This window comes from Kluyveromyces marxianus, chromosome 8 (assembly GCF_001417885.1).
Source record: "Kluyveromyces marxianus DMKU3-1042 DNA, complete genome, chromosome 8".
Taxonomy (NCBI): Eukaryota; Fungi; Ascomycota; class Saccharomycetes; order Saccharomycetales; family Saccharomycetaceae; genus Kluyveromyces; species Kluyveromyces marxianus.
In genome coordinates this window covers 656514-675186 of record NC_036032.1, presented here as the reverse complement: position 1 = coordinate 675186, position 18673 = coordinate 656514, and the positions used below count along the sequence as shown (strand labels likewise).

The 18673-nt window shown below is 44.2% G+C and overlaps 8 protein-coding genes across 8 annotated transcripts; 5 read left to right on the top strand and 3 right to left on the bottom strand.

Annotated features, from left to right (window-relative positions):
* Positions 1-692: 692 nt before the first annotated feature.
* KLMA_80305 (uncharacterized protein) lies at positions 693-1538 on the bottom strand (the record flags this gene model as incomplete). Its single annotated transcript, XM_022822055.1, has 1 exon — positions 693-1538. The coding sequence occupies one exon, from the start codon at positions 1536-1538 to the stop codon at positions 693-695; it is 846 nt and encodes a 281-aa protein (XP_022678354.1).
* A 283-nt stretch (positions 1539-1821) lies between these two features.
* On the top strand, positions 1822-2049 carry KLMA_80304 (uncharacterized protein; the record flags this gene model as incomplete). Its single annotated transcript, XM_022822054.1, has 1 exon — positions 1822-2049. One exon carries the CDS (start codon positions 1822-1824, stop codon positions 2047-2049), a length of 228 nt encoding a protein of 75 aa, XP_022678353.1.
* A 1422-nt stretch (positions 2050-3471) lies between these two features.
* OPY2 (Opy2p) lies at positions 3472-4818 on the top strand (the record flags this gene model as incomplete). Its single annotated transcript, XM_022822053.1, has 1 exon — positions 3472-4818. The coding sequence occupies one exon, from the start codon at positions 3472-3474 to the stop codon at positions 4816-4818; it is 1347 nt and encodes a 448-aa protein (XP_022678352.1).
* Positions 4819-5681: 863 nt separating this feature from the next.
* On the top strand, positions 5682-7721 carry TKL1 (transketolase TKL1; the record flags this gene model as incomplete). The annotated part of the gene is made up of 1 exon (XM_022822052.1): positions 5682-7721. The coding sequence occupies one exon, from the start codon at positions 5682-5684 to the stop codon at positions 7719-7721; it is 2040 nt and encodes a 679-aa protein (XP_022678351.1).
* Positions 7722-8088: 367 nt separating this feature from the next.
* LTP1 (tyrosine protein phosphatase LTP1) lies at positions 8089-8565 on the top strand (the record flags this gene model as incomplete). The annotated part of the gene is made up of 1 exon (XM_022822050.1): positions 8089-8565. The coding sequence occupies one exon, from the start codon at positions 8089-8091 to the stop codon at positions 8563-8565; it is 477 nt and encodes a 158-aa protein (XP_022678350.1).
* Positions 8566-8741: 176 nt separating this feature from the next.
* NOT5 (CCR4-NOT core subunit NOT5) lies at positions 8742-10538 on the bottom strand (the record flags this gene model as incomplete). Its single annotated transcript, XM_022822049.1, has 1 exon — positions 8742-10538. The coding sequence occupies one exon, from the start codon at positions 10536-10538 to the stop codon at positions 8742-8744; it is 1797 nt and encodes a 598-aa protein (XP_022678349.1).
* Positions 10539-11432: 894 nt separating this feature from the next.
* Positions 11433-15593, top strand: LYS2 (L-aminoadipate-semialdehyde dehydrogenase; the record flags this gene model as incomplete). Its single annotated transcript, XM_022822048.1, has 1 exon — positions 11433-15593. One exon carries the CDS (start codon positions 11433-11435, stop codon positions 15591-15593), a length of 4161 nt encoding a protein of 1386 aa, XP_022678348.1.
* Positions 15594-15725: 132 nt separating this feature from the next.
* On the bottom strand, positions 15726-17975 carry RAD16 (DNA repair protein RAD16; the record flags this gene model as incomplete). The annotated part of the gene is made up of 1 exon (XM_022822047.1): positions 15726-17975. The coding sequence occupies one exon, from the start codon at positions 17973-17975 to the stop codon at positions 15726-15728; it is 2250 nt and encodes a 749-aa protein (XP_022678347.1).
* Positions 17976-18673: the final 698 nt, after the last annotated feature.

The following is an 18673-nucleotide window of genomic DNA, read 5'->3' as shown; positions in this document are numbered from 1 at the left end:
GAAAGTGTAAGTGCAAGTGGAAGCAAGTGTAAATGAAATAGATGAAAACGACAAGAACCGAGCAGACTGCAGGGGACCAGTGGTAACCCAGGCCAAGAGAAACTCCGATTTTAGACGTACCGTCCGTGTTTGCCCGCCGTAGTGGGGCGGGGAGAAACCAGAAAAATAAAGTAACAAAAGAAGGAAAGGAAAAAAAAAAAACGAACTGGATCCATAAACAATCAGCGCGTGTATCTATCTATCTGGATTCGTTCCAAACCTGTTTGGCAGGTGGAAACAGAGAATGAGCGAGAAAGAGAGGGAGAGAGAGAAAAAAAAAACCGGGGAGAGGGAGAGAGGGAGGAATCGAGCCGTACCTAGTGACATGAGGGGTAGTCAGCCCCACAGCGGAGCAGGAACTGTACTGAACACAAACACAAAACACACAAAAACACAAACATACAAGCACAGAGTGAGAACTGTCGCCCCGCACTAGGAGCACCGGAACAAGGTGTGCATATTGTGGCAGATATTGGCAACCCCACTTTTTTAGGTTGCCTTTCTGTTTCTGTGTCTCATTCATTATAGTCCTGTTTTTGGCTGAGAGGGGAGGGGAAGGAAGGTGAGGCTGTTTCCCAGCGAGCACTTTGCCTGAGCTTCCCATAATTTTTTGTTTTGTTTTGTTATACGGCCAGCTTCCAGTTTAAACTCCCTCACTTCAGCCAATTGATGAGGTACGGAACATCCTTGGCTACGGTGCGCGCGATGGTAGCGTTTTGGATCCATTTTGGCACATTGCCGCCTGCGTCACTGGTAGTGCACATGGTCCACACGAGCACGTGACTTGAATGGTCGTATTTGAGTTGTTCGACGCTAGCGTAGTAGGCGTGGGTGTGGTGTACGGGATCGCGGATTGGATGGTCAGCTACAGCCGAAACGACGTAACTGGTTTCCAGAGCTGGCCCAGCCCCAGCCCCAGCCCCAGCCCCTGGGGCTGTCACTGTTGCGGGTAGCAGCGGACAGACCCATTCGTTGAACTCTCTGGTGGCTAGCGGTTTCCCGAGTTCGTACTCCAAATTGACGAGGACCCAGCCAAAGGGTACAGTCTGGTCCAAAGGAGGCTGCTGCTGCTGCTCCTCTTCTTCTTCTTCTCCCTCCTTGACAGGGGGTACCAGCTTTTCCACGCGACACTTGGAGAGCGTCTCTATGTACTGTTGTTCCATCTTCGATCTGGCAGCGCGATCCGCAAGGACCCACTTCTGGGCATCCGCATCCCACTTACTGCCGTTGAGCACTTGCACGAAACGTCTGTAGTTTTCGGGAGAAATCTTGTGCTGGGACTGCCTGCACAGCCAGTAGTCGCCATCAATGGTTTGTCCGTAAGTTTGGACCTCACATTTCGAGTCCTCGGTGCAATTGTCTGCGTTCAAGCTGAACTTGTAGCACTTGCCCTTTTTCCAGTTCTTGACCGATTCGATAAGGTTTTCGGCAGTCTGGCGCACCGAGCGTTCGTCAAAGGACAATTGGTCTTCCTTTAGCGGCGAGCTGTTGATTTGCATGGCGGATGATGATTTAGCTTGGTGAGGGGGAGGGAGAGAGAGAATGGTCTGTTGCGTCAGATCTGGAGCCTCTGCGTACTAGTGATGCTCATGCTCACTTTTATACAATATACACACTTTGTAGTTGAAATTTCACTGCCTTATGTTTTTTTTTTTTTTTTCTTCCTCTACTTCCCACCATTCCACGCAGCAGACATAGGCAAGGGAATAGGCAATGGCATAGGCAAGCGCACGGACATCATATTATACATGGCTTTCCCTCTCATTATATAAGGCGGCGTTTATGACAAGGAGGGTACCCCTGGGGTACCCCAAGAGAACCAATGACTGGAGAGACGGCGCTCACTGTAGAGGTATAACCTCTGGAGTCACCACCGATCGACGCGGACGCTTCGCCGAGGTACCAAGAAAAACAAGAATACAAGAATACAAGAATACAAGAATGCACACACAAAACAAATCACGTGACCAACATCCCAGAAAATCAAACAAACAAACAGACAGTAAGTAAACAACAACAACAACAACAAACCCTTTTTTCCCTCGTTTCCTATATTTAGCATCGCTCCCTCCCATTCGGTTTCGCGTTTCGGGCCTCCCACCCGCGTTTCTGTCTCCCATCGCTTTCCGCCGCTTCTCACCGCTTCTCACTGCTTTATCTCCTCTTTACTTTTTCCATGCTAACGCCCCAAGGGTGCAAAACAGGAAAAAAAAGCGTAGCACCGAATGCGAGCGAGGGTTCATTCCTGACAAAACCGGACACTACCCCTGAAACGTCCGTAGGACCCATCCCGATACACTGGGAATGGGAAACCAAACCAAGAAAAACAAAAAAAAACAAGAAAAATAAAAAAAAAACAAAACACACCATACCACTGTGCCAGAAACACAGGTAGAAGCACAAGAAGAAACCATTCGGAGATACACACACACACACACTACACTACGCTGCGCTACACTACGCTGCGCTACACTACGCTGCGCTACTACGCTACCCTTTTGCGCTGGTGCGTTTGTGTGTTTGATTTACTTTTACTTTTTTGTATGAATTTCTTGGGCTTGTCGACAACGGTATGGTGCTTGAATCCGTAGAGATCTGAGATCTCACAGAATGCAGCGTTTGGAATCTGAGATGAGGCAGACCAAAAAAAAAAAAACAACAAAAGAGCAGTGGCATATATGTTCGGGTACAGAAAGGCATGCAACAGACAAAATTGCTCTTCCTCTTGCTCTTCCTCTTTTTGCCTCTTCTTCCTTGTTGTGTTACTCGGTTTCACGCAGGTATTCCCCTGGATCTGGAGTTGCTGATTTTCTGTCATTCTCTGATTCTGCGATTCTCTGGAAGTGTGTGGTGTATTAATTGTATTCGCTTTTTTTTTTTCTTCTTTCTCATAAGATCTAAACTCTACTCTCTACTCTCTACTCTCTATATGCTTGAAAAAAAAAAAAGCCCATTCTGTTGCACTAGAGAAATTGGTTAAATACTTTGATCTTTTATAAAACAAGAGTACACAGACGGTTTTGGGATTACGGGGGGTTAAAGTGTCCGATTAATCCGCCAAGAGAACCAATCAATCAGTTAGTGCGAGCCTCAAGCGATCCATACCCCATCCACCGAAGGATAGTATATCTAATCCCCAACGTCCCAGGGTTTTTTTTTCTGTCTTCTTTTCCTGCTTCTACTTCTTCAACTTCAACTTCTACTTCAACACAAGAGACTACTCTCACCTTCGTTCCGATCAGCTAGCCTAACGTCCGTCCGTACGTTATCCATTCCTTTACACTATATTATAATATACACGATTGTATTTTATTTTATATTATTTTTTTTGGCTACGCTGTTGTACTTCACGGGTCCAATATCATCGATATACCTGAGTTTACCGCAAGCAGGGCCTCAGTCTCAGAAATTTAACGATCAAGTTCACCTGGAATGTCAGAAAATTCGTCGTCTAGTAGTAGTAGTAGTACGTCTACTAGCTCCAGTTCGGCGGCCAATTCTTCGGATGCGTCAAAGTCGCCAGATTCCTCATCATCATCGTCGCTGCAGAATGGCTGTGTATCGTGCGACAACAACGTTTCCTGTCCCAAGTGTGCAGATGACGAGTATTGTGTGACTACATCGTTGACGTGTACGCAATGTCCAAGGACGTATTGCGAGAAAAAAGCATCTAGCAGCAGCGGCGGCGGGTCGTCGCCGGCCTCGTCGTCTCTGATCGCCAGTCCCTCTTCTTCGTCATCATCCTCTTCCAATAAGGTCGGACCTATTGTTGGCGGTGTGGTTGGCGGTGTGGCGGGGGTTTTGATCATTGCTGTGCTGGCGTTCATGTACTATAGATACTACAAGCGCAAGAGATCTGCGCTGCCACCAGATTCAGAGTACATGGAGAAAGACATGCATCCTGTTGTGTCGGGAGGCGGGTCTCCACTCCATCCGGGCATGCTGCGCTCGGGATCTACCAATTCGGCTCACGTCAGAGCAAGAAACAAGCGGAACAGAAGCAGTGCTGCGACGATCCAGACGAGTACTGCCTCGAATATTATTCCCGTGGCGTATATCCCTGGTGTCACCACGAATCTCACCAAGAAAAATCTGCGCAAGGGTCCTGGAAGAGGCGGAAGAAAGTTTTACCAGGATTCGGACCGCAAGTCGCACATCACGTTGGGATCCAGTATTCTTGGCGATGACGACGACGATGACGACGACGTGGACAATGTCGACAGCGTCCGTGCTGCTGCTACTGGCGACAAGGGCAGAGATTCTCCGGGGTCCGATGGTCCAAATCTGACAACGGCTATACGTGCTAGACCGAAATTGGTGCAAATCGATGAACTTGCCGAAGAGGAGGGAGAAGAGCACGAGCAAGAGCAAGGCCAAAACCAAGGCCAAGAACAAAGACAAGGCCAAAGACAAGGCCAAAGCCAAGGCCGCAGCCAAGAGCAAAGGCAACAGGAATACCGCCAAGATGCAGCCGGTGGCTCAGCCGGTGGCTCAGCCGGACAGCTCTCGAACATCCAGGATACCTCTCTAATTGGAACTGCTGGTCACTCCAATTCGGTCCTGGATATCGAGCAGCGCCAGAGCTACGCTCAATCCCATGCCGACGCCGAAAACCGCGACATACGACGCGATAGCTACAACACCATGGGCTCGTACGCAATTTCCGAGTCACGTGACCCATTCCACTCAAGATTGAGCGTTTCCTCGGACTCCAACAGCGAGGGCTCGTTCATCCTGGACGTAGAAATCGCCAGCAACCACAACCACGGCCATAGCTAGCCCCCCACGCGTGTACTTTTTACAAACCTCATATAGAACAACTGTTTTACCCATGGTATACCATTGCTTGCTCGCTTGCTACCAGTCATGCTTAAAGGCGAGGCCAGGCGAGGCTTTAGAAAAAGTAAGCAAGTAAGCAAGCAAGCAAGCTCAGAAAAGTAAGAGTCCAGAAAAGTAAAGCAGTATTTATTACATAATACAAGAACCATACCCGAGAACTGTTTTTTACAATTACACATGACCACCTTTGCTTCGGTCCTCTACTTGGAGGCCCTGCTTACGTCTCGTCTGGTCTCGTCTGGTCTCGTCTGGTCTCGCCTGAAGCAAGACAAGACCTTTCTTTCCCTCGTGAAGCAAGCAAGCAGCTGGCCTAGACACTCCATCCATCTTTCCGCTCCTCTCTCGCTCTCTCGCTCTCTCGCTCTCTCGCTCTCCTCTTCTGCGGCAGCTTCTCAGTCCAACAATGCCTTTGCCTTTGCGTTGTTAAAAAAGGGTTGGAACGGCATTACACATTTTTTTTTTCATGATGATGAAAAAAAAAAATAGCCCAGGAAATTGGGAAATCGGGAAATCGGGTAATCGTGTGCGTATCCTATATATATGAAATTATAAAACGCATTAATAAGAAACATTTGCCACACATTGGGGAAGTATGTGGGTGCGAGTTTTGGTTTATAAGGATTGGATAGAGAGAGGGATTGGAGTGGATTTGATTTGATTTGATTGAATTGATTTCTGTTAGATTAAATTATATTTTGTTGTAATATAATAGGTAGTATAGGTGTAATTGTACTTGTGTAGATTCAGTAGGAGTTGCAAGTGGAAGGAAGACCAGAACCAGAACCACAACCAAAACCATCATAATGTCTCAATATTCCGATATCGATCGTCTAGCTATCAACACTATCAGATTGTTGTCTGTTGACCAAGTTGCATCAGCCAACTCTGGTCACCCAGGTGCTCCATTGGGTCTAGCCCCAGCAGCCCATGTTGTGTGGAAGCAAATGAGATTGAACCCAAAGAACCCAGAATGGATCAACCGTGACAGATTTGTTTTGTCTAACGGTCACGCATGTGCATTGTTGTACTCCTTGTTGCATCTGTTTGGATACGACTTCTCCATTGAGGATTTGAAGCAATTCAGACACTTGGGCTCCAAGACTCCAGGTCACCCAGAATTCGAATTGCCAGGTGTCGAAGTGACTACTGGTCCATTGGGTCAAGGTATCTCTAACGCTGTTGGTTTGGCTATTGCTCAGGCCAACTTTGCTGCCACTTACAACAAGCCAGACTTTGAATTGTCTGACTCATTCACATACGTGTTTTTGGGTGACGGTTGTTTGCAAGAAGGTGTTTCATCTGAAGCTTGTTCTTTGGCTGGCCATTTGAAATTGAAGAACTTGATTGCCTTTTACGACGACAACAAGATCACCATCGATGGTAACACCAACGTGTCTTTCGACGAAGATGTTGGCAAGAGATACGAGGCCTACGGCTGGGAAGTGTTGAGCGTCGAAAACGGTAACGACGATCTGGACTCCATCAGCAAGGCCTTGGAGCAAGCCAAGCGCTCCGACAAGCCAACTTTGATCAAATTGGTCACCACCATCGGTTTCGGTTCCCTACAAGCCGGTACCCACGCCGTCCACGGTGCCCCATTGAAGGCCGACGATATCAAGCAATTGAAGACCAAGTTCGGCTTCAACCCTGAAGAATCCTTCGTCGTCCCACAAGAAGTCTACGACCTATACAACAAGTCCACCATCGAACCTGGTATCGAAGCCAACAACAAGTGGAACGCTCTATTCGAGGCCTACTCCGCCAAGTTCCCAGAATTGGGTGCCGAAATCAAGAGAAGACTTGCAGGTGAATTGCCAACTGGTTGGGAAAACAAGTTGCCAACTTACACTCCAAAGGACTCCGCCGTCGCTTCCAGAAAGTTGTCCGAGCTCCTATTGCAAAACATCTTCGAAGACATTCCAGAATTGATTGGTGGTTCCGCCGATTTGACCCCATCTAACTTGACTAGAACCAAGGAAGTTGTCGACTTCCAAGCTCCCTCCTCCGGTCTAGGTGACTACACCGGTAGATACATCAGATACGGTGTCCGTGAACACGGTATGGGTGCCATCATGAACGGTATCTCCGCTTTCGGTGCTAACTACAAGCCATACGGTGGTACTTTCTTGAACTTCGTCTCTTACGCCGCTGGTGCCTTGAGATTGTCCGCTTTGTCCGGTCACCCAGTCATCTGGGTCGCCACTCACGACTCCATCGGTCTAGGTGAAGATGGTCCAACCCATCAACCTATCGAAACTTTGGCCCACTTCAGAGCTCTTCCAAACTTGCAAGTTTGGAGACCAGCTGACGGTAACGAAGTTTCCGCTGCTTACAAGGTCGCCTTGAAGAGCAAGCACACTCCAGCCGTCATTGCTCTATCTAGACAAAACTTGCCTCAATTGGAAGGCTCTTCCATCGAAAAGGCCGCCAAGGGTGGTTACGTCTTGCAAGACGTCGAACAACCAGACATCGCCATCGTCTCCACTGGTTCCGAAGTTGGTATTGCCGTCGAAGCTGCTAAGGTTTTGGCTGAAAAGAACATCAAGGCCCGTATCGTCTCTCTACCAGACTTCCACACCTTTGACCAACAACCAAAGGAATACCAATTGTCCGTTCTACCAGATGGTGTCCCAATCTTGTCCGTCGAAGTCTTGTCCACTTCCGGTTGGGCTAAGTACTCTCACCAACAATTCGGTTTGAACAGATTCGGTGCCTCCGGTAAGGGTCCAGCCGTCTACGAGAAGTTCGATTTCACTCCACAAGGTATTGCTTCCAGAGCTGAAAAGACTGTTGAATTCTACAAGGGTAAGCAAGTCTATTCTCCTTTGAACACTGCTTTCTAAAGTGTCGAATAATAGGTATCAAAAAAGAGAAATTACTCCTCTAGCCAATGAATATTCTCAGTTAAATATGGAGCTTCCTCTTTTTCTTTCTCTTATTATTATATTTTATATACGTATATGATATATATATCGCTTTTCCCTTAACGAACGTACTATCTCTAAAAGGCCAGGATATACATAAATATTTCAATTTTCTATCGAAATATGTTCCAAAATTTCAAAATTGCATACGTATATACATATTATATCTTAATATCTTAAAAGTAACTTTCGGCTATTTCACCACCATCTATATTCACAAAGAAAGTCTAGCCAGAAATGGTGCAGAAGCGCTCACCCTAAAACTTACCGCCAAAATACATCCACTATGACAGTAAAACTTTCAGTTGCTTTTGTTTGCCTCGGCAATATCTGTAGATCACCAATGGCTGAAGCTGTATTCAAACATACAGTGAAACAAAAGGGTTTAGAGGACAGATTCGAAAGAATTGAATCATTTGGCACAGCAGGATACCATGTAGGAGAAGATCCTGATCCTAGAAGTTCTGCTACTTGCCGTAAACACGGCGTTCCAGTTTCGCACTCTGCACAACAGATAAAAGCTAAGCATTTTGATGAATTTGACTATATTATCTGTATGGATGAATCTAACTTGAGAAATCTAAAAAGACTACAACCAAAGAACTCGAAAGCACAAGTCTCCTTATTTGGGAAGTGGAATACTGATGGGAAGTTCAGGGAAATTGTAGATGATCCATACTACGGCGGAAATGAGGGCTTCGAGTATAATTTCAAACAAGTTCAGTACTTCAGCGAACAGTTTCTAGAAAAGGAACTGAAATAATAGTTGTTACATTAATAGTGCTAGACTACAGATTGACTAATTTATACGAAATTTATAAATAACCTCCAGAATATAAACATAAGAGAGGACAAGTTCAAGTCATCATTAAAATTTCTTACTTTTATTATTATTAGTAGTATAATTTTTTTAATACCTTCTTCTCTCTATTCGAAATCTCACCATAGTTTTTCAAACTCTTCTTCCTTGTATTCGAAGTCTGCACCACACCTTCTTGACAGCCATGCTTTTTGATAATCGAAGTATCTCCAAGTAACTTCTTCTTTACCCTCTATTCCAGGTGGAAGTTTTTCCACCTCTTTATGAAACCAACAATGGTTGACTTTATTAAATTTCCAACCACGTAACGACAATTCCCTACTAGCCAAGAATTGATCATATGATCCTTGATAGTGATAGAATATAAAGAACAGTGTATCAAGGGCAAACTTTGACATTATCTTAGCGACAGAAATTTTTCCGTACAGGTCGTCACCTTTGGCAGGTAAATCTTGAGCCATAAATCTAATCGGTTCGTGTGGGAAAAAGATAGATGTGGGGTGTGGTAGTGATAGAGGGTTTTCGAAAAGACGAGGGGTATCAGCATCTAGGGAATCTGGACAGTTTAGTAAGGATGACTCCAAATGCTTCAACGTGAAATCGTCAATCTCTTTTGGAGGTTGAATTAACTTCTTTTTGGTTTCTAACCAGTAAGGCAATTCTTCCTTGAATAGGGGATCTTTGAATGCTAATTTATTTTCCAAATCTTTTGCAAGAATCTCTTCTATTTCTTGCGAGAGATCCTTTGGTGGGGGGAGATCTTCTGCTTGTGGAATTGGGGTTGGTTCCTTATCTTTCTTGGATTTCGTGCTACTGCTGGTGGTAGGTGTCGTTGTTGTCTGGGTTGCTGACGTCGAGCCTGCACTTTGAGCCGATCCATTTGTAGCAGCGACAGCAGCGGCGACAGCAGCCGAAGATGGCGAGTCGGTACCCTTTGATGATGCATTGTTGGATTCATCGACATTGCTATTACCTTTTTCATCGTTATTAGTATCATTATTCTGAGCGCTAGAAGAATTAGAGGCAGCAGCAGCCGCCGCGGTTGCAGCCGCAGTAGCAGCGTCGGAAGTATCAGCGGCGCCAGAGGCGTTATCCTGGTTATCTGATTCTTGCTGTTGCTGAGCCGAAGGCACCGTTGAAGTTGCTGTTACTCTTGGAGAAGATGTACTCGACTTTAGGGAAGCTGGGGCTGGAGAGGCCTTCTTTCTAGGAGACCGTTCGCTTCTCTTTGGTTTGCTTGGGGTGCTTTGCTCCTTCAAAAGGTCTTCTGGCTGTATTTCGCAACCCATATCTTGGTAGATAGTATCATAATCCACAAAGTCAGGGTCGTCGTTATTATCCACGTAGTACCTGATATCTTCTTGGAAATCTTGGACCGTTTCTGGGTCCAAATCGTCGTTTTGCAAGAGCTTAAGGATATTTTCCAAGTTGGAGATGTGGAAAGTGTGTTTTTCTATCTGTTCTTCATTATTCTCTACTTCAAATGCATCCAGCTGCTTTTGCAACTCCTCAAGACACTCTTCAACAAACAAAAACTGGTCTCTTTTCTTAAGTTCTCGAGGATCTTTGATCAAATCCGGATTCGTTAACGCTTCTGTTGAGAATTTTTTCGTCTTCATAATCTTCTCAATAGACTTAAATCTCTCCATCCCGCTTTCAATCAGCCTACGATTCTCCATCAACACATCCGCACGGTCCTTGATATCATCTTTACTCAACCAATTCTTGATTTGTTCTCTATGTTTCTGCAACTTCTTAATTTCACGCTTCAAATCTGATTCAAGCTTTTCCCTGTACGACTGGTTATCGGACTCTGTATTCTGGAACTTCTCATATATCTCCTCGTACTCCTCCAATCCTTCCTTAACCTTCTTCAACACCTTGTCAACCTCCTGTTGCAGCTTTCTTTGCGACATCTTGCTTCAATCTATAACTATATATAGGAATAAAAGTGGATAACAACGTCAACAGAATAGTATCCAGGCGTCTTCTTCTGTGGTAATTTTTATTTTTCGCTCCTTGGTCTTTCTTTCCCCCCTCTCAAGTCGCAATTCTCCTATACACGCAGGAAAACAACTCTTCTTCTCTGGTTAGTCCACCAACTTCTTATGCTGTTCCTTATAATGGTGTGCTACTGTGTTTCTGCCATTTTCCAACTTTTCTGTTCTAATGGGAGAGAGCACTGCTTCTCTCGAGGGTAAAATAGAACAAGAGAGGGTAACACCGATGCACTTTTTTCTTGGACTTTTCTCTCTCTGAAAAATGAAAAAAAAAATCATGCCGTTATCACGTGATACAAATGGTATTAGTACTACTGCTGCTACTACTACTACTACTACTACTACGTACTGTATATATAAATTGCCCACTAGCAGCTGGACGTAACTTCAGGAGCCAGGACCCAGCCAAGCATCCCATTCTACTCTGTTTCGACCCTTCCCGTTCCCATAAAGCCTCCGGAACTTCCTCACCAGATGAGTCAATCAATACACTCTCTGCTCTACTATACGTTATATGTCTTCACCGCATTGAACCATTGAAAAAAAAAAAAAAAAAAAATACATGGAAAATTACACCAGTAAAATCCACAGGAATTATGTATGACTTGGATCTTCTACCTTGATTCATACTAACAAAGGGTAATTATATATAAAAGAGAGAGAGAGAGTGAGAGAGAGCTGAGACGAGAAGTGTGTAGGAATTGTGGTAGGTAGATTAGTGAGTGTATAGGTGTTTTATATATATTTTCTGCTTCAGACAAGAATTTGAACACAAAGAAACAGCAGCAGTCACTAGGTTGTATTCATATAATGACGGCATTAAGTGCATGGGCAAGCAAGTTGGACAATCCAACGATTAGTGTGCTACCACACGACTATTTGAGACCACAACAGGAACCATTTGTGAAACAGGATGAACTGGCTTTCCAGTTGCCACAGCTAGAAGCTGCATCTGCGAATAGCAATAGTAGTGCGTACGAAATTGTGCTGGCTGCCTGGGCTAGTCTTATCTACAGGTTGACCGGCGATGACGACATTGTTTTGCTTGTTAGAGACGGTAAGGTGATTAGGTTCACAATTCAGCCGACTTGGTCCTTTGAGGAGTTGTGCAAGACGGTGAGTGAAGAGCTGGCCGCCGTAGCGTCTCTTGATTCTGTTGATTTTGATGAGCTTTCTCAACATATTAAGACACAGAATGAGTTAGAGGTACAGCCGCAACTTTTCCGTCTAGGGTTTGTTACGGAGCCAGGGTTCTCATTAGCCACTTACAAGAGCTCAATTTTGGACGTGGCTCTTACTTTGACCGGTAACCAGGCGCAAATTGTGTACAATTCTTTGCTATATTCCAAGGATAGAATAGCCATATTGGCAGACCAAATTACGCAGTTCGTATCTCAAGTTTTGGAGAATCCTCAAGACATAATCACCAAGGTTTCTTTGATCACCAGCTCATCAGAATCTATCATTCCAGACCCTACCAAGAACTTGGGATGGTGCGATTTCCGTGGATGTATCCATGACATCTTCCAGGATAACGCAGAGAAGTTCCCAGAAAGAACTTGCGTTGTGGAAACCCCAGCTACTGGATCCAACGAGTCGCGTGTTTTCACTTACAAAGACATTAATTACGCATCTAATATCGTGGCCCACTACTTGATAAATACTGGAATCAAGAGGGGGGATATAGTGATGATTTACTCTTCCCGTGGTGTTGATTTAATGGTCTGCGTTATGGGTGTTTTAAAGGCCGGTGCAACCTTCTCCGTTATTGACCCAGCTTATCCACCTGTAAGACAAACTGTGTATCTTGACGTTGCCAAACCAAAGGGATTGATCGTTATCAAAGCAGCAGGAACGCTAGACCAGTTTGTCGAAGATTTCATCACTGAAAAGCTTAATGTGGTCTCCAGAATTCCATCAATTGCTATCCAAAATGATGGTTCGATACTTGGGGGTAAATTGCCACAGCAGGATCAAGATTGTCTTGCACCTTACGAACATTTGAAGACCAAAAGAACTGGTATTGTTGTCGGCCCAGACAGCAATCCTACATTATCCTTTACATCAGGTTCCGAAGGTATTCCAAAGGGTGTGCTAGGAAGGCATTTCTCATTGGCCTACTACTTTGATTGGATGGCCAAGGAATTTAACTTATCTGAGAATGATAAATTCGCCATGCTCAGTGGTATTGCCCATGACCCTATCCAAAGAGATATGTTCACCCCATTATTCTTAGGAGCTCAATTGCTTGTACCAACACAGGATGACATTGGTACCCCAGGTCAATTGGCTTCGTGGATGGCTAAATATGGCGCAACCGTTACTCATTTGACACCAGCTATGGGTCAATTGTTGGCTGCCCAGGCAACTACTCCATTCCCTAAACTTCACCACGCTTTCTTCGTAGGTGACATCTTAACTAAGAGAGACTGTTTGAGATTGCAAACTTTGGCAGAAAATGTCAACATTGTTAATATGTATGGTACCACTGAAACCCAACGTGCCGTCTCCTACTTCACAGTCAAATCTAGATCGGAGGATGCTAATTTCTTAAAGAAGCTAAAGGATGTCATACCTGCTGGTAAAGGTATGTACAACGTACAACTTTTGGTTGTTAATAGATACGACAGATCCCAAATTTGTGGGGTTGGTGAAGTCGGAGAAATCTACGTACGTGCAGGTGGTCTAGCAGCCGAATACCGTGGTTTACCAGAACTAAACAAGGAAAAGTTTGTCAATAACTGGTTCGTTGAAGAAGGTCATTGGAAAAGTCTTGATAAGGACAATGGTGAGCCTTGGAGAGAATTTTGGCTAGGTCCAAGAGACAGATTATACAGAACTGGTGATTTAGGTCGTTATCTTCCTGATGGAAATACAGAGTGCTGTGGGCGTGCTGATGATCAGGTGAAGATCAGAGGTTTCAGAATTGAGCTAGGTGAAATTGACACACATATCTCCCAATATCCTTTAGTTCGTGAAAACATTACGTTGGTTCGTAACAATAGCGATAATGAGAAAACCTTAATAACCTTTATGGTGCCAAGATTTGATAAACCAGACGAATTGTCAAAGCTATCTTCCGATGTCCCAGAAGGTGTTGCAAATGATCCAGTGGTTAGTGGCATGATTCGCTATCGCCACTTGGTTAAGGATATAAAGGAATTCTTGAAGAAAAGGTTGGCAAGTTATGCAATTCCAACTGTAATAATTGTTCTAAACAAGCTACCACTAAACCCTAACGGGAAAGTTGATAAACCTAAGTTGCAATTCCCTACAGTTAAGCAATTGAATCTTGTAGCTGAGAATTCATCCGTAGAAGTAAACGACGCAGATTTTACCAAAACCGAAAAAGAAGTTAGAGATCTCTGGTTAGGTGTTTTACCCTCGAGACCTGCTTCTATTTCTCCAGAGGATTCTTTCTTTGACCTTGGTGGTCACTCCATTATTGCTACTAGAATGATCTTTGGATTGAGAAACACTCTGCAAGTTGATCTTCCTTTAGGAACTATTTTCAAGTACCCCACAATTAGAGCATTTGCCGGAGAAATTGACAGAGTTAAAAACTCAGGTTTGTCTTCATCTGACGAAGTTAAGACAGCTGATTATGCAAACGACGCAAAACAGCTAACCGAATCTCTTCTTCCAAAGAGATTTGAATCCAGAGACGCTTTGATTTCGTCATCTGCTAACACAGGTAAAACCGATCTAAATGTGTTTGTCACTGGTGTAACGGGTTTCTTAGGTTCGTACATCTTGGCTGACCTTCTCAATCGTCCAACTGATTCTTTCAGCATTAAGGTGTTTGCTCATGTCAGAGCCAAGAGCGAAGAAGCTGGTTTAGAGAGATTGAAACAAGCTGGAATTACATACGGAACGTGGTCAGACAAGTTCACCGACAAGATAGAAGTAGTCTTAGGTGATTTGTCTAAGGAAAAGTTCGGATTGGACACGGAGAAATGGTCTAAACTAACGGACCAAATTGATGTTATTATTCACAATGGTGCTTTAGTTCACTGGGTTTATCCATACTCTAAGCTAAGAGATCCAAACGTGATTTCAACTATCAATGTGATGTCATTAGCATCATCCGGAAAGGCAAAGTACTTCACTTTCGTATCATCCACTTCCACTATTGATACTGAACATTACTTCTCCCTATCTGACAAATTAGTTGCAGAGGGTAAAACAGGTATTTTGGAGTCGGATGATTTATCTGGTTCAGCAACTGGTTTAACGAGTGGCTATGGTCAATCGAAATGGGCCGCAGAATATATCATTAGAAGGGCAGGAGAACGTGGTCTTCGCGGTTGTATAGTAAGACCAGGGTACGTCACTGGTAATTCATCAAATGGTTCATCTAACACAGATGATTTCCTTTTGAGATTCCTAAAGGGTGTTGTTCAATTAGGAAAGATTCCTGACATTGAAAACACTGTGAACATGGTTCCTGTCGATCATGTTGCTCGTGTTGTTACAGCAACTGCATTCAATCCACCAAATGAAAAAGAATTGGTGGTTGCTCATGTCACCGGACATCCACGTATCTTGTTCAAAGATTACCTATATCAATTGAAAAAGTATGGCTACAATGTTGAGGTTCAACCTTACTCGGAATGGAAAATATCCTTGGAACATTCCGTCATCTCTAGAGGAGAAGAAAATGCTTTGTATCCATTATTGCACATGTGCTTAGACGGTTTACCAGAAAACACCAGAGCTCCAGAGTTAGATGATACCAATGCCACTTTATCATTGAAAAAAGATGAGAAACTAACACATGTAGACGTTTCAAGTGGTAAAGGTGCTACTCCAGAACAGATTGGTATTTACATTGCTTTCTTGAATAAGGTTGGATTTTTGCCCCCACCTCCTTCAAAGGGCGAACTTTCTCTTCCTGAAGTATCTTTGTCAGAAGAACAAATAAAGCTAGTATCTTCTGGTGCAGGTGCCCGTAGTTCAGCAGCAGCTTAAAGAAAAAACAGGGATTTCGTATGGCCTGGAATGAACCTCCGTTCCTTTATAAATATGTACATAAATATATATACGCAGCACAAAAATGACCAAAATATGATTAAAGATAATAATAGTAGAGTATAAAGTCTTTTAGTTATTGAATAAAAATTGAAGATCTGCTGGAGTTAATCTGTTAATTGCTGCCTCATCTTGATTAATAGTGGCATGAATCATGCTAGCTTTTTTCTCTTGAAGCTCAATAATTCTAGACTCAATGCTATCTTCTATGCAAAATCTTGTAATTTTTACTGGCCTAAATTGACCAATTCTATGCACTCTATCACCACTCTGCCATTCTACACTTGGGTTCCACCATGGATCTAAAATGAATACTTGCGAAGCTTCGCATAAGTTTAAGGCAACACCACCTGCTTTTAAACTTACTAAGAACACTTCACAATGAATGTTCTCCATGAAATATTTGATAGTTTGATCTCTTTGAGTTGGGGTCATACTACCTTGGAGTTTAACGGTTTGGAAGCCAGCACGTTTCAATCTCCATTCAACTAAATCTAGCATCGATGTGAACTGGGAGAAGACAATTGATTTGATAGTCCGCTTATCACTTCTCAAGTTATACAATTCTTCCACCAATGCTTCAATTTTTGTAGACGATCTCCATTTACCACCCATGTTTAGTCTACTGACAATACTTTGCTTTTTGAACATTTCTTCATCAACTTCAAGAGCTGGTTGTTGCAAATCAATACTTAGCCCGATATGGCACACGGGGCACGTTAGCTTTTTCTCGTCTGCCATGAAAGAGTCGATATATTCATTGATACAAAGACGACAAAATTTGTGATGACATTTTGACTCTATGGGTTCTTCTGCTTCATCATCACAGAGCTGGCATATGATAACCCCTGTTGAATTGCTATTACCGTTGGAGTCGTGCAATCTTTTCAAGACTAGATCTGGATGGTCCGCCATCTGTCTCATTCTTGTGATTAACGTGAAAATATTAGCATAATTGTTCAAGACCACACCTTCTTCCACGTACGAATTATATTTCCTCTTCACATCAGAGTACAAGCTCTTGTAAAGATCTTTTTCCTCGTCGTTGAAGAAGTCCTTTCGAACAGTAACAATTCTTGGGGGTAGTCCTAGATCGTCTGCCCTTTCGACCTTAGTTCTTCTTAACATGATCTTTCCCAACAACGTTTGTATATTTTGGAAAGATTCCAGGCCTGGGCCCTCGATACCGTGCTTTTGAACATTCTTCAACATAAAGTGGTTGAAGAAGTTGGTGTGTTGCATACCGACATGCCCACACTTGTCACAGTGCAAATAGTCGGAGAACTGCCAATTTTCCGAGTTACAAGGACACGCTTTACAAAAGTACCTCGTAAAGGGTTCTATATTCAAGAACCTGATCAAAGAGTACATTTCACCGATTCTGTTTTGCAACGGAGTACCGGAAAGGCACCATCTCTTCTGGGTCTTGAGGGTATTGACGGCTTTCGCGGTGTTGCTCTGTCTATCTTTGATGTTATGTGCTTCATCCAAGATGACTCTGTAAAAGTCTATCGAGTGGAGCACACTCATCTCTTTGACGGTGCCAGCCTTACGTTTGAACCCGTACACCTGTTTTCTGTACACGGATTCCAATACGGCATAAGTGGTCAACACGACGTCTACACCCTTGAAGTCACCTATGTTGGTGGTTCTATTGGCACCGTGGTACATGTACACGGACAACTGCCCGTTTGTGTGCTGTTGGATTTCGTTTTTCCACTGCATTAGGGCGACTGTTGGGGCGACCACAAGCGACGGCCGTTTGGTGACATCGCTCATCAACAACCCGATCGTTTGGATGGTTTTACCCATACCCATTTCGTCAGCGAGAACGCCTCCGTTGTATTCTGAATCTTCCTGCTGCTGCAACCAGTGCAAACCCTCGAGTTGAAAGGGCAACAAGCGGACGGCCATTCCGTCAGGTTGCGGGGCTCTTTGCACTGGCCGAGGCGGTTCTTCTTGCAATTTTTTGAACACGTTTACGAGTTCCGGATGCTGCTCGAAAAGTTTTGCCGTGTTACGTTCGAAAGGCGTGAGCTTTGGCTTTTTCTCTTTCTGCTTCTTGCTGGCCTGTCTCTTTTTGCGCTTTGGTTTCGATTCTTGCAACGGCTCATCTTCATCGGATGAAGACGACAGCACTTCTACGATGGGTACCTTTTCGTCTTGGAACTCCTGGTCTTCGCCCTTGACCAAGGGTTCATTCTCGGAGTCCGAGCCTGATTCAACAACATACACGACGTTTTTCTTAGCAGTCCTGCTGCGGGTGCGGGTGCTGGCCCTGGTCTGTCTTTTCCTTATGAATCCTCCTTCCTCTGCTGTCATCGTATCCTGTAAGCCTAGCTACGGCGTGTTGGAGGTCCTTCTTCTGTCTCTCTATCTCTCTCGCTTTCTCGCTTTCTTTGCTTCTTCCTTCCTCTGCAGATCTGGCGATGACTTGCGATGACTTGTAATGCGATGCGATGCTCTATTTTATTCCATATGCATTTGTCACTTATTTTTTCATACATTCAAAGGGACGTTTCTTTTTGGGCACGTGATACAAAATGTTTCCCTTTACCCTTCCCATCCAATTCCAAATCCAACTCCAATCCAGTCACGTGATCACAGGACCTGGAGGAGGAGGGGCGGCAGAAGTGACGTGTTGTTATCGCACGCAGCCAAACAAAAAAAAAAAAAAAAAAAACTCCTCCCTCCAGACGTATCCTTTCAGAGGCAAGAAAAAGGGACCCGCCAAAAAGAAACCAAAAACACGCAAAAGACGCAAAGGAGAGCAATCAAGACACAAAAACGAAACGCAGCACTACTGGGATAAGGTAAATACAATAATCAAGAAGCACAAAAAATGGAAGATGGAAAACAGAAACAGAAATGGAAACAGAAATGGAAATAGAAATACAAATTAATTTTTCAACCCACCATAAGATACCGCCAACTGCGCCCCGGTCTGGGGCAGCAGCAGTACAGGCAGCCGGCGTGCGTTCGGCGTGCGTTCGGCTTACCTAAGAAACGCTTGCTTGTTT